This window comes from Puntigrus tetrazona, chromosome 1, assembly GCF_018831695.1.
Source record: "Puntigrus tetrazona isolate hp1 chromosome 1, ASM1883169v1, whole genome shotgun sequence".
Taxonomy (NCBI): domain Eukaryota; kingdom Metazoa; phylum Chordata; class Actinopteri; order Cypriniformes; family Cyprinidae; genus Puntigrus; species Puntigrus tetrazona.
The window spans coordinates 9,851,544-9,864,742 of record NC_056699.1 but is presented as its reverse complement, the minus strand read 5'-3'; the positions used below and the strand labels follow the sequence as shown (position 1 = coordinate 9,864,742).

Below are 13,199 nucleotides of genomic sequence, written 5' to 3'. Positions count from 1 at the left end.
AAAGTTTGAAAATACAACTTTCACCTGATATATATATATATATATATATATATATATATATATATATATATATATATATATTTGAATAAACTTTTGCAGAAACTTTGCTTAACCCACAAAAACTCCAAATACTTGCAGTTAGTTTCCCTTTCTATATTATAAAAATGTGAAAATAGGCCTATATAAACATGAAAAAGCACATAAAAGACTTTTTAATATATTAAAATATACAATAGAATTTAAAAAGACTACATGCTATATAAAATATATTTTTTTTATTAGTAACCGTACTTTAAAGGAACAGTTCACCAAAAAAATGAAAATTCTGTCATCGTTTACTCTTCGAGTCTGTATGAATTTCTTTGTTTGAAGGAAGGCATTTTGAGGAACGTTTGTAACCAGGCTGTTTTAGTCACCACTGACTTCCACAGAAGAAAAAAATACTGTGGTTGTACAACAGGGATCCAGAACAGCCTGGTTACAATCATTGGTTGCATACTACTGGAGGGTGAGTAAATGATAAGAGAATTCTCATTTTTGGGTGAACTTCTCAGTATTCTACTCCAATGTCCACTAGATGTCAGTCTCGTATGATTTGTAGTTCTATTTACAGCCAAACCTTTTCATTTTAACCACAAGGTGGCACAATAGGTTAAAGTGTCTACTCCAAATGAAAATTGTCATCTTTTATTTAGCCTCGTTTCGCTTTAAGCCGGTAGGACCTTCTTTCTTTAATTTTTGGGTAGACTATCCCTTCCATACTGAAACTGTAAACTTAATTGAAAATCTTACCAGTATAAAAACACCCTTTTTTTTTAACAAAGGTTGTGGAACAGAGAACAATTCTAAGAATTATGAATAAGCATAAAGTGTAAAATCACCATGAAAGCGTGCTCTTAGTGAAACTAAGATAAAATTGTGTGGAGTTCACAATCATCTTGTTTTGTCATTATTTTTTTATTCATATCTTTTCTAACGTATATATGCAATTTATTTAAAGAATTTCTAAAATTGAGGAAAACCGTGTCGACTGATTAAAATAAACAATACAAAATGTAATAGATAAACATCCAGAAAATTTAATGCATTCGTTAAAAAAAATAAAAATAACATAAAGCGAAGAAGGGCACTGTGGTTGAGATAGGGACACATTCACACCTAAAGCGTTCTGGATGTGTGGGCCACTGGACACAGTTTGGGAGAGAAGTAAATACATTCCACAATATTAGGAACAGAGATCTGGATCTACAGTGTATGCACTCCAGTTCAGAGGTGTGCTTGACATTTCAGCTTCTTCCTTGAAATGCCTTTCTTTTTCTCTTTTCTATATTCATGCTGTAAAAATATCAATCCGAGCAAATAGACGACTTCTGTTTTCCATCCTTTTTGCAAATATCATATAGTGTTCTTGTCAGCATACAAAAAAAACGACAGTTTTACATCTCGACGTACTATGCACAAACCATTTTAATTTAAAAAAAAAGGATAAAAGAGCACAAGTAACAGAAAATGGCAGTCCGAGGAAGAGATACTCTATGTACAAGCCCTGAGGTACGTTCCCTCCTCAGAGAAGTTTTTGTGTACGTTTGTGAAAAAGGGTGAAGGGTGAGAGACGAAGAACAAACGAGAGTGTAACTGAACAAGGCAATTCCTTGATCTAGAAGTGCAACTGTGCATCATTGTCTTTAACTGGAAAGGGAACATTTATAAACTTTACAAGTCTCTACAAACTGTACAAGTCCTATTATAGGAATAAAATGGCCGAAAGGTCCATATAGGTGCCTCCGAGCGAGCGAGGTCAGAGCTCAGAGGTTATCTGGGTGATATCGGGGTTGTGGAGAAGGAGGCAGAGTTTCGGGGCGAGTGGAAGGGAGAGGAGGGCGAGAGGCGTCGAGGGCTGCAAAGGTCCCCGTTGTGTAGTTTCCACAGCAGCTCCTCGTTCTCCATAGACAGCCGTTTGTTGACCTTTGACTCTTTCTGTAGGGTCTGTTGAAGCATGGCCTGCTCTGAGGAGAGCTGCCTACAGATGAACAAGGACAAAAAAAAAGAGATTTGAACACACTGATATTATAAATACAATGCTATGCTGTATCCAAGAAATACACAAAAAAAAAAAAAAAAAGAGTACAAAAGTGCCTAGAAAAAATGTGACTTACTTTGAAAGCGCAGCATGTTTGTCCATCCTAGCCTTGTAGTCCTCGTTCTCCTGCTGGACCTTCTTTAAACACTCTTCCAGTTTCAAATTATCGTCAATCTGTAGACAACGAGAAAACATGAAAGTGTTATTTATTAATCAAAAAGATGCAATACCACTGGTAAACCCAAAATTAAGTTAAAAATCTGTCTGATTTCTGTGTTACAGAGTTTAAATGTGGGATGTCACAAAAATATTTTTTTCTCTTCTTATATTCCCTGTCTCTCTCTCTCTCTCATATTGTTTTTGTGTGTACAGTGAAAGTCAGTACACAAAAAAAAAAAAAAAACACTTGCAGGCTTTATCAATAAAATATCTGTAACACTTTTACAATACATTTTCATAACAATAACAATATTTAATTTCACTAGTAGAATTAAGTCAAAACTACTTACCTAAGTAAATTTAACAGCTTTATTTAATTTATTTAATTTAAGCTTAACCAATGAAAGTCAGTTTCACTGTCTCACTGTGATTTTACTCAATATAGCACTGAATTAAACCACACTTTTAAAGTATATGTTTTATTCAGAAAGTAAATGATGCAATGGATATCATGTAGACACCATATTATCTGCATGATTAATAATGCGGCACTCATCCGAACACAGTGACTTCAATACTTGATACACAATACACAACGACCGTAACCTTCTGTTGACCTATTGACCTGGGTGAACTATTTTTTAAGCAATCATTTTGGATTAGTCAGTGACATAAATTATGTAATAAAAAATATTGACTAATCCAAAATCTCTGGTGCTCACAATGACACGAGGACGCTACAGGGGCATCTCATGCATATTTATTACATGTGTGCATATTCTCACCAGTTTGTCCATCTGCATGAGCTTCTTGTCTTGCTGGTGTATCTGGTTGGTCTTTATTTCCAGCACGGCTCTGAGGCTCTCCAGCTCCTGTTCCAAATACAGTGTGTGGGCGTCCTTCTGCACACAGAGAAACAGGTGCTTGGTTTGTGTTTATGCCATCTGGGACTACAAGTAAATACATGGAGCGTCTCTACGGGTCACAGCCTTGGCATGGGTCACGGTAACTAGCTTCACACGGTCAGGATGGTTAATCCGGTGTCCCACTAGCCCTCTTGAAACTAGTTTGGGATGCTGTCGTTGACAAGCACACCAGAATAAGAACAGAAGAACTATGCAAATGTAAACTCTAATTTTTAATGAACTGCATTAAAGCGCAGTTCTTGGTGTCATTGTTGTTATTTTAAACCTATTAAGAGTCATTCATGTTCACAGACAAATAGGCCGAATTCCAAAAACATGAATAATACACGGACATTTATTGATTAGAAAAGCTGTCTAAGTGAAACTAAATTGAAATACTAAAATCACTGCAACTGAAATTTAAATAAAAATAAGCCCAATAGAAATATAAAAATTTCTATTAGGTTTATATGACAGTACAAATTTAAATATTAATAATTATAATAGCATATTACCATTATTTTTGGGGCTTATCATAAAACTAATGAAGAAAGGATTTAAATGTAATTCTAATTGTTCACTAGCAATGTGGTTATACTGTGAAAAATACATATTACGACAAAAGTATTGCAAATTTTACCTGACTTTTGTCTGCCAGAGCTCTCCTCCGTTCCTCCTCTTCTCTCAGTCTCTCTTTCAAAGCCTCGTTTTCTGCTGTCAAAGTCAGAATTTTCTCCTGTAGGGAAGAGAAAAGTGATTAAATATATATATTTTTTTCAATTTGGAAATTAAGCAGGATATGAATACTATGAGATGCATACATTGAGCATGGCTTCAGACTCCTTGATTGTTTTATCAAGCTCTTGCGTGTCCCGTTCATGGGTCTCCCTGAGCTCTGGAAAAGTAAAAAACATGGATTGATTTTCCTCACCCGACAGAAATCAAAATGAAAACACAATGCATGTAACGAAAAGATAAATAATAGGTCTTTTGATGAATGAAATTACCTGTAAGTGAAGTCTCATGTTCCTGTTTCAGTGTTGCTATCTGCTGGGTGTGTGCCACTTCCTGTTGGTTCCTCAGAGCTTCTTGTTTACTCCTCACATCCTCCACCTGTCAGTGCAAACCGTACTCACCATCATCAAACAATGCAACAAATGTAACAACACACTGCGGAGCAGATGCACCATCGCGTACAAATATTTTTAAGTGATAAGAGTCGTGTGATTTGAATAGTTTAACATGCTTACATGACTATTGTGAGTACAGTGCGATGTAAGCAAAGGCAAGCCCAGAACCTACCTGCTGCTGCATGAGCACCCTGCATCTATCCGCCTCCCTCTGATAGGCCTCGTGAGTCTTGTCCCATTCTGCAGAGTAGAAGTCCTTCAGTCGCTCTTCCAGCTGCTGGAGTTCTGTCTGATGCTGCTCCTGTAGTTTCTGAAACAATGCCTCCAAAGTTACACGCACCTCCTCCTTCTCTTTCTCCAGCTGCTCACAACACGAGACAGAGTTACCTGGAGATTAAGTGATAGAGAGGAGCATGTTAGAAAGAAGATGATTCTTGATCTTGTGATCCTGACTTACATAAACCTGGCTTTGTCTTTGTGATTGGTGTGGTTAATAATCTTGGATTCAACTACTCCCTATCTAACATTCTGTGGCTTCCTGAAATTAATGCTGGAATATAGATTCTCTGTTTCAGTGTTCAACATTATTTTTTTGGTAGGTCTTAGTCAGAAACTTAAACAGATTCTCAAAACCATTAGTACTTTCTAGATTTTATTTTATTGTTAGATTGTGACAATTGTTCTGCACATTTTACATTTTTACTGAATCTAGAATGTTCTGATGGTTCAGACAAAACAATACAGAATCCAGTCAGTAAAATCCAGAGCAGAATTCAAAATGTACTGATGGTAAAATTCCTTAAGTCGTCAGAATTGTATTCTAGATTCTACTGACTCAGCGTATTAAAGATTCTCTAGAGCCAGTAAACTACAATAAAATCTAGAATGTGTCATGGATTTAGTTCACCAAAAAGAATCAAAAGCATATAATTCAAAAGAAATTAAATGTAAACAGAAATATATGATTATACTAATAAAAATAACAATAAGCACGTAAAAAAAAGTCTTAAAAATGTCAAAATAAAATAATGAAAATAAAAAATAATGAAAAATATGAATACATCCCACAGGTAATTTATTTAAATAAAAATAAAATGAATATAAATGAATATATATATTAATATAATTTAAATATTTAGCAATATCAATATTTGAATCTAATGCTGTATTAAGAATTAAAAACAAAACTGAAATTAGGAGTAAATTTACATTACAACTGCATAATTACAAATTTTGTGAAGTGCAGTTTTAGTAGGGTTTCAAGTCTATCATGCATGTGTTTCTGAAGCTTCAGGATAACTATTTCTTTCATTTCAGTGAGGTAAGGGGAACTGCAATTTAGGAGCATAGTGTCATTTGGCCAACTGCACCTTCAGACTTGCATGCAGGAGCCAATGTGAGTGAAACATTCCTCATGCACCACACACATCCCTCACACTTGTCCTGAAGCCAAAGGCCATGAGACAGTGTGGAAGGCCAGCCTAATTAAACATAACAAGCTGCACATCCTTAACATTCTGCAGCATTAGAAATGTGTGTGTCCAGGCTTGCCAAGAATGCGTGCGTTTTTGTGTTCAAGGTACGAATGCATTGAGGAGTCATATTTTGTTGCTAACACACAAATAAATACGCCAACTCCAAACGCAATAAAAAGGCTGTCAAACGTCTACAGGGCATCATAAAACAGGTGGAATGTGATTGCTGTCTGGTTGTTAACATCGGTTTCCCAATTTCCAAACAATGAGCTGTTCGCTTCCATTAATAAGATGCTCATCAAAACAAAATTCAACAGGATAAAACATGAAACAGCCTCACTCTGGAATGTAGAGAATAATATCGTCGAAGAACAGAGAGGCAAGAGAGCTAAATGGTGATAATGATTGTATAGGAAAATACTAAAACATAACATTTTACATGATCTAAAAAAAGAGTAAATATGGTTCAATATGGCTCAGGTATATAATCCATAAGAAAAAAAGTGCTAAAACAATTTCAACTTGGTGTGACTCTCAAGCTAGACATTCACGCAGACCTATTTTATCAGAATTGTGCCCTTGAGCAAGGCAGTTGTTCCAAGGTTTCTCACAGAGACTTTCCCTGCAATTACTGTTTTTTCAAGTCACTCTGAATAAAAGCACCTGTTAAATGACAGTTATCTAACCGAGATGAAAGCTTACGGCCTGTGAGCCTTGAGAAGGGACGTAATAACCAAGCCCCTGTGTGTGACTGGACATGTGTTGCTCACCCAGTTGCTCTCGCAGGTTGTTGATTTGGACAGAAAGTTCTTCCCTCTGTTTGACTGCCACCTCACGCTGTAACACATAACAGAAGAAACAAAATCGAACATTAGTCACACTAACACATCAAGAAAATGTGAAAGCATAGCTGGGAATAAAATGTCTAATATAAAGATGTTAGGCAAAAGAATACATGGTATTAGACTTGTAGTATATACTGTATAGGAAAAGATTTATTTATATTCTTTAAAGAAATTAAGGACCGATATTCTACTAGTTCGTCGCTGTGTTCTTAAAATATTTTCAGAAATCTAGGGGATAGTGCGGTTAATTAAAACTAAACAAAAACATTAATAAAATAAAATAAAATGAATTTGAAGCACTAAAGTGATTAGAAATAAAGATAAAATAAAATACAAAAAGAGCTAGTAAAAAGACAAAAGCACAACAAATACTAAAGATGCTCATTTAAATTAAAACCGAGAAAATAAAAATAAAAGCTAATTCAAAATATTAACAAGCATACGGAGATGATAAAATCATCTCTAGTGAGAGAAACCACCAAAAATTTTGCAAATTCTTCTTCTTCATTGAAATTAGTTACTTCCACTCACAGAAAATGAACCGAGCCCATTGTTTATTACATATTATTTGCTACATTTTAATCCCAAATGCTTGTTAACATAACTACTTAATTATTTTATTGTTATGAATTGATCAATCCGTCATTTCTATTTCACGTTGTTACTTTGTCTACCAGCAGCCACCAGTGGTCCACAGAATGAGAATAACTGCACTGCAGGTCACTCATTAAAAGTTCCCCAAAACCATGAAAAGATTCAATATATGTTTCAATTCAACCTCAAACGTACTGTACAAAGAACCAAGTCACTTCTCGATTAATTGTAAACAATGAACACACGCTCACACTTGATTAAAATTATGAATAAAACACTCTGCAGTTCCCGAGCCTTTGCAATGATATCACGCATTACGTGTGACTCTCAGCTGGATACTCTCAGTATTGGCAGAATGGGTTGTTGTTGTTGGATAAGAACCATCTCAATCAGTTTCTTATCTGCAGGCACGATCAAGGGTCGGTGTGAGGCTGATTTAAATGTTCCAGGAAAGACGTATGTGTGTGTCTGTGATTAAGTGACGCTTATTGTTACAGTAACCTCTGCATAGCCAAAGATCACATGGCCTGTGAGAGATTACTATGTTCTGTGATAAAGACTGTCAGAACACGTGATAGACAAACTTAACAGAACATGCTGACATTCGAACCTTGCATCCAGACTCCCTGTTATGGTTACTGTACTAGCATACACTTATGGTTCATGGCCTGAGATAAGAGGAAACTATACAAAACCACACTTTGCATGGGCAAAACAAGGAACACCTACAGATTCAAGGAAAAAAGCATGCATGTGATTGTGCACTTCAGGTTTGAATAAACAAACTGACAAACTGGAAAATAAAGAAAGATTACTCCATATGCACAACACATGAGACATAACTGCCATCACAAACCATAGTGAATCACCTAACAAGATTAACAATGGCTTGGATGATAAGCAGGAAGTTAAGAATCCAAAAATGCTTTTACTTTGAGAAAGAAGTTACTGAGAAACAGAGTAGCAAGCAACTAGTAAATCACTAATTGCAAAATAATCACTCAAAGGAACTAAACTGCACCTTTTTATTCTTCTTGGAGCCAGGAAGCTTCTTCAGGCCAGGTTTGCTCCCGGAGGAGCCCATCTTCTCCTCAAACTCGCAATCCTTCTCTCTCTTCTCCAATACCAGTCAAACAACCCAACAAACTACTTTCCTCCTTCTCTACTCTAAAAACTGGTCTGTCAGTCTCCAGGCATGCTGCATTAGAAACAATTCCCTCCCTATCACAGACCGGCTCCCGTATTCCTCCTAAGAGAAAGGGAGTGGAAACTCAGATAAGAGGAAGCAGAAAGATGAATGTCGAAAGAGCGAGTAGGTGGAAAAGTCGGTTCTGTGGTATGAAGAAAATCTTTCTTTTTTTATGGGCAAGCAATTTGATTGGTTGATATACTGAGAGCAAAGTAATAGATGGATCACTTTTTGCCAGGGTACATAGGAAAGAAGTAAGTCCAAAGGTGATATCAGAGTTACATAACAGCTTTTCTATAAATGAGATTGTGCTTGGTGTATTGGAGTTTATATAATATTACGGTCTACATGGGAATCATTACAAGGTAGAAGACTACAGGTCTGCAAAGCTGTGTAAGAAAAATACATGAAGAATCAGAACAAATTGGTATTTCGAAAGGGGGAAAATTATTCAATTAAAAAGTAATGAGGTATTTGCTCAAAGTTAGATTTTAATCAAATCCATATGCAATCGTTTTGATGACAGTTCAAGAACAAGCAAACAAACCATTTGCATGTGCTTGAATGAATATTATTTAAACTAGTTTTACTTGAAACAATTAACAATTTTAGCTGTATTTTCCATTAAAAACTGTCAAAAACAACATGTAACTATATTCTATGGCATAAGGTAAATGTGAAGTTATGGGTGGGTACAGAAACACATTGCTCTACTGTTGTCAGCCAAACAGCAGTGAGGTGCGAAAATAAAACCACACCCTTTCTCCAAATCCCGCCTCCTGGGGCTCAGTAGCAGCTGGTGCATTCCTCACAGCAACATCCCACCTCCTCTGTGCTCACTATCAATCATTGTGGGTGACACGAGGGCTAAAACTGTCAACTTTCCCCAAAGTAAAGTCTCCCTTTTTCATGTGTAGAAAGAAAGTGAAAGATTTATGTTTTCTAGACAATATGTGACTACATGTGGGCTATCTGGAGTAGAAGTGCAAAATTTGTAAAGTATCCAAGGTGTTTTTTTTAAGTTGTTTTGATAAGAAGAATTGATATGGGAAGGTTTGCTATTATTGAGAGATAAGAAGATAAGATAACAAATTTACATTATATATAGGACGCTGAGGAATGCATGGAATGAGATGGCTAAAATGGAAAATGACTTAAAGTAGAAAAAGAAAGAAAGAAAGAAAGAATGAAAGAAAGTTGTGGGTTTCTGGGTGTAATTGTATGCCTGGGGTGAAGATTACTAGACTGGGTGTGGGGTTCACAATGAGTAACCCATTAACATAGTTTTACACGAACATTAGCTCACATAAGCCTAAATAAGTCCCCATCTTCAAATCTAGCTAATAGTGTTTACCTAGGTGTAAGTTCTAGCAGATTAGAGTAAATTTTAAGTCAACAAGAAATCAAAATTGACCCTATTGACTTACTTAATACACATTCCTAGCCTTGCGCATGATTTATGGGTTCGCATTATTTCAAAGAACAAATATTTGTAGTCACAGTCTTTCAACAAAACGTAATGCATTTCTCCACCTCTGGAACGCCTTTTTTGGCTGCCGTCAATAGGCCAGCACTTTCTCCATTTGAAATGATGTTACATTTGTATATTCTTGTCGGCTTTTACCTCTCTAGCCTCAATCAATTCCAACATCAAAATCGAGAATTATTCCAGCCTGTCATGCAGGAAACACAAGACAGTTGAGATGATCACTCATCATCAGATAGTGTAGTGTATGATTCAGAACAGCATTGTGCATCTAGATGATTTTACTGTCAGTGGTTCTGCCTCTGGGCCCATGAGGGCGGGAATACGCTCAAACCTACTCAGATAAACCAATATGCAAAACGGTAGGGTGTTACTAAGCTCCCCAATCAAATGAACAGTAGGCTTGAAACTTCATTCTCGCACACAGAGGTTTCAGAATGATCAAAGATAACATTATATAATTGGATGTATTTAAGACTAAATAATCTTTGACTATCTTACTGTTGTTTTTGGCAGAGTGTTTCATTTTTATTCAGACCAATTAGAAACCTTAAATACTTAGTTACGTCTAGTGATTGACAGCCCCTTTGATCTGCAAATATTTGCTAACTGAAAGAAGGTGAATGGAGATTAGCACTGTTACAAGTCTGTATCCAGGATACAGCCAATCACAAAATAAAGGGCTTTTACAGACACTCCCAGATATGTGATCATACCAGGCCGCATACATAGGGTTTGACGGCTCTGACATTTAGTCAAAGAGACCCTAAAGAGACCAACTGTTTCCTATTCAACTTTTATTGTGCAAGTTGAGTTGCTACCAAAGCTATGTTGAAGCCACATTCCATTTCCAGGACAATGGCTGAAAGTTTGAAGTAAATTATGGAGGGAGATCAATGCACAAGCGCAACACTGAACTACAGAAGCCCAGTAGCATGTCGATCTGATGGGGATGAGCATGAATGAACAGAAGAAAGTGTGTTTCGGTGGGTTGCAAAGAGATCAAGCTTGGCTTACTGACTAACCTAAATCATGCATGACACCTAGAATGAATGTGAGAGAACATCCTCCTGGAGCCCTCTTAGTTTCAACACACCTGGAAATGCTGGTTAATGGCACCACCATATGAAACATTTCCTACTTCACTGCTTTGTAGACAAAACAGACAGGCATATACATAAAGGCCAAGTCCTTCTGGTATGCTCGATTATCCATAATTACATTTCTAATGTTTATAATTGCATCTGACCCAATTACATTTCAAAGGATGAAATTATAATTTGAGATACCTGCATTTATAATCTGACTATTAGGACAGATGAACAAAGAACTCTTGATTGACATCATTATAAAAGATATTTCTAATGATGTTAGACAAGTTTGGGTGCAATTACTTTGTTTTTTAAAGAAATCAGTAGTTTTGTTTAACAAGGATGCATTAAATTGATCAAACACGACAGTAAAGACATTTAAAATTACACAAAAGATGTGTTGGTTTGCACAAAAACATTAAGTAGCACAACTGTTTTCAAAATTGAGACTAAGACGACTAAGCATATTAGTATGGTCTCTAATGGATTGTATGATACTAATGAATAGAAAAATCATCTTTGCCATTTTGGGAATAAGCATTTAACAAAATTACTGTTATCTTAAATGTATCGAATATCAATATATTAAAACCATTGAAAGAAATAAAAATAGAAAATGAATGGGGAGTAAACCTGGCAAAGAAACATCTAGAAGAATTAAAAAAAGGCTAAAAATCAAACAGTAAAGCTCTCCAACCTCACTGAAGATATGCTGCACAACCAGGGCGAGAGCCTCCAGGCGCCGATTGCCGTTAACAATGAGTTTACGGAGATGCAGGATGCATTGACTTTTCTTCTCATTTTGAAGACGAAGATCTTTCTCTTCCTCTTCCTCCGTCGGTCCTCCTTGACTAGCTGAGCTGTGCTGCTGTGTCCGTCCAGCTGTTGCCCCTGCAGCTTTGGGCCCTTTAGAGCTCTTGTCCACTGCAAAAGAGCGCGTGTTCAGTTTGGTCATTACATTCAGCATGATTTCACAGTCCAGAATCACATATACTCCTCGGTTCAACCGGTAAAAACAAAAAAAAAGCAAAAAAACTGCACTTATGAAAAGAACATACACACCCAAACACTACAAAAATATATCTTAAATGATGTCAGAAGAAAGAAATGAACATGACTAATAGGAATGCTCTGCAACAAAAGCTTTAAGTAACAAACTCAGCACGCAAATATCATACGCCCTCTTTAGTCCTAGTGCATTCTGGGATTGCATCTTAATGAAAATGCACTAAGGTCCAGAGAGCACATTAAGAGTGCATTAGAAAGAGGAGAGAGAGGGAGAGAGAGAGAGAAATTGAGTGTGTGTGTACTGAGTGCATTTTGGTCTCATCTTCTATAGGCTACCTTTAGTCAAAGTAAAGTTTTCAACATCATAATCTGTGAAGAATATTGACTGACAGATCTCTTATATCGAAAACAATCATCTACAATAAGCATTTTCTCCAACTTTACTGAATCAGCAAAATTTTAGAACAACTGTCAAGTTGCCTACTAAGCAATAACACTAAAATGTCATAAAATGTATAATAATTATACAAGAATTAAATAAAAAATGTTTAAAGTGGGACAATACTGTCATTGCTTTGCATGTAAATTCCACATGTATAAATTCTTTTTTGTCTTAATTGGGTATTTAAAGCTTAAACATGAGGGTAAAGACAGATGAAAGCTGTGTCATTTTAAATGTGTAATTTTGGTATTTGGTTGGCTTCTCTCAAACTCCCCGGTCCGTGTATGACATTTAACTAGAACTGTAATTTAGATGGTAATTTAGTCCTTGTTTGAATGTAATCTGTATTTACCAAGCAACTTTAAAATATATCCCACATACAAATCTGCCAAGTAACCACAATAAACACACAGTGTTTATTGTGTGAAGAGATGAAGAGTACAAATTGAATATTAGCTATTGTTGATGCAGTTTAACTATCTTTCCCTAGTGAACCGCTCTGGACAGCTGGTCTTAAAGGAACAGTTCACCCAAAAAAGAAAATGACATTATAGGGGTGTGAATTTTAGAATACATAGGATAGTCTGATTCTCTCAGCTGCCAATGGGGTGGTACCTTTTCGAAAGTACACCTTTGTACCCAAATGGTGCATATCTGTATCTGAAAGGTACATATTAGTTCCTTTTGTAGTGTAGATTTTCAATTTGATTCAGGAAAGATTTTTTGTACATTCAAAATGAGATTTAATTGAATTCTCAATTTTAAGTGCATATAGGATTATGTAAATGCATCTCC

At 36.0% G+C, this 13,199-nt stretch overlaps 1 protein-coding gene across 1 annotated transcript in view; it reads right to left on the bottom strand.

The window, feature by feature from the left end:
• Window positions 1–1,056: 1,056 nt before the first annotated feature.
• The window catches only part of mtus1b (microtubule associated tumor suppressor 1b), a 36,584-nt gene continuing 24,441 nt past the window's right edge, over window positions 1,057–13,199 (bottom strand). The window contains exons 7-15 of the mRNA XM_043236706.1: window positions 11,652–11,878; window positions 6,520–6,586; window positions 4,447–4,661; window positions 4,152–4,257; window positions 3,966–4,039; window positions 3,785–3,880; window positions 3,025–3,141; window positions 2,157–2,254; window positions 1,057–2,020 (exon numbers count right to left, since the gene is read on the bottom strand). Of these exons, the coding sequence (XP_043092641.1) occupies window positions 1,813–2,020; window positions 2,157–2,254; window positions 3,025–3,141; window positions 3,785–3,880; window positions 3,966–4,039; window positions 4,152–4,257; window positions 4,447–4,661; window positions 6,520–6,586; window positions 11,652–11,878 (1,208 nt within the window). The 3' untranslated portion in view covers window positions 1,057–1,812. The remainder of the gene's footprint in view (window positions 2,021–2,156; window positions 2,255–3,024; window positions 3,142–3,784; window positions 3,881–3,965; window positions 4,040–4,151; window positions 4,258–4,446; window positions 4,662–6,519; window positions 6,587–11,651; window positions 11,879–13,199) is intronic.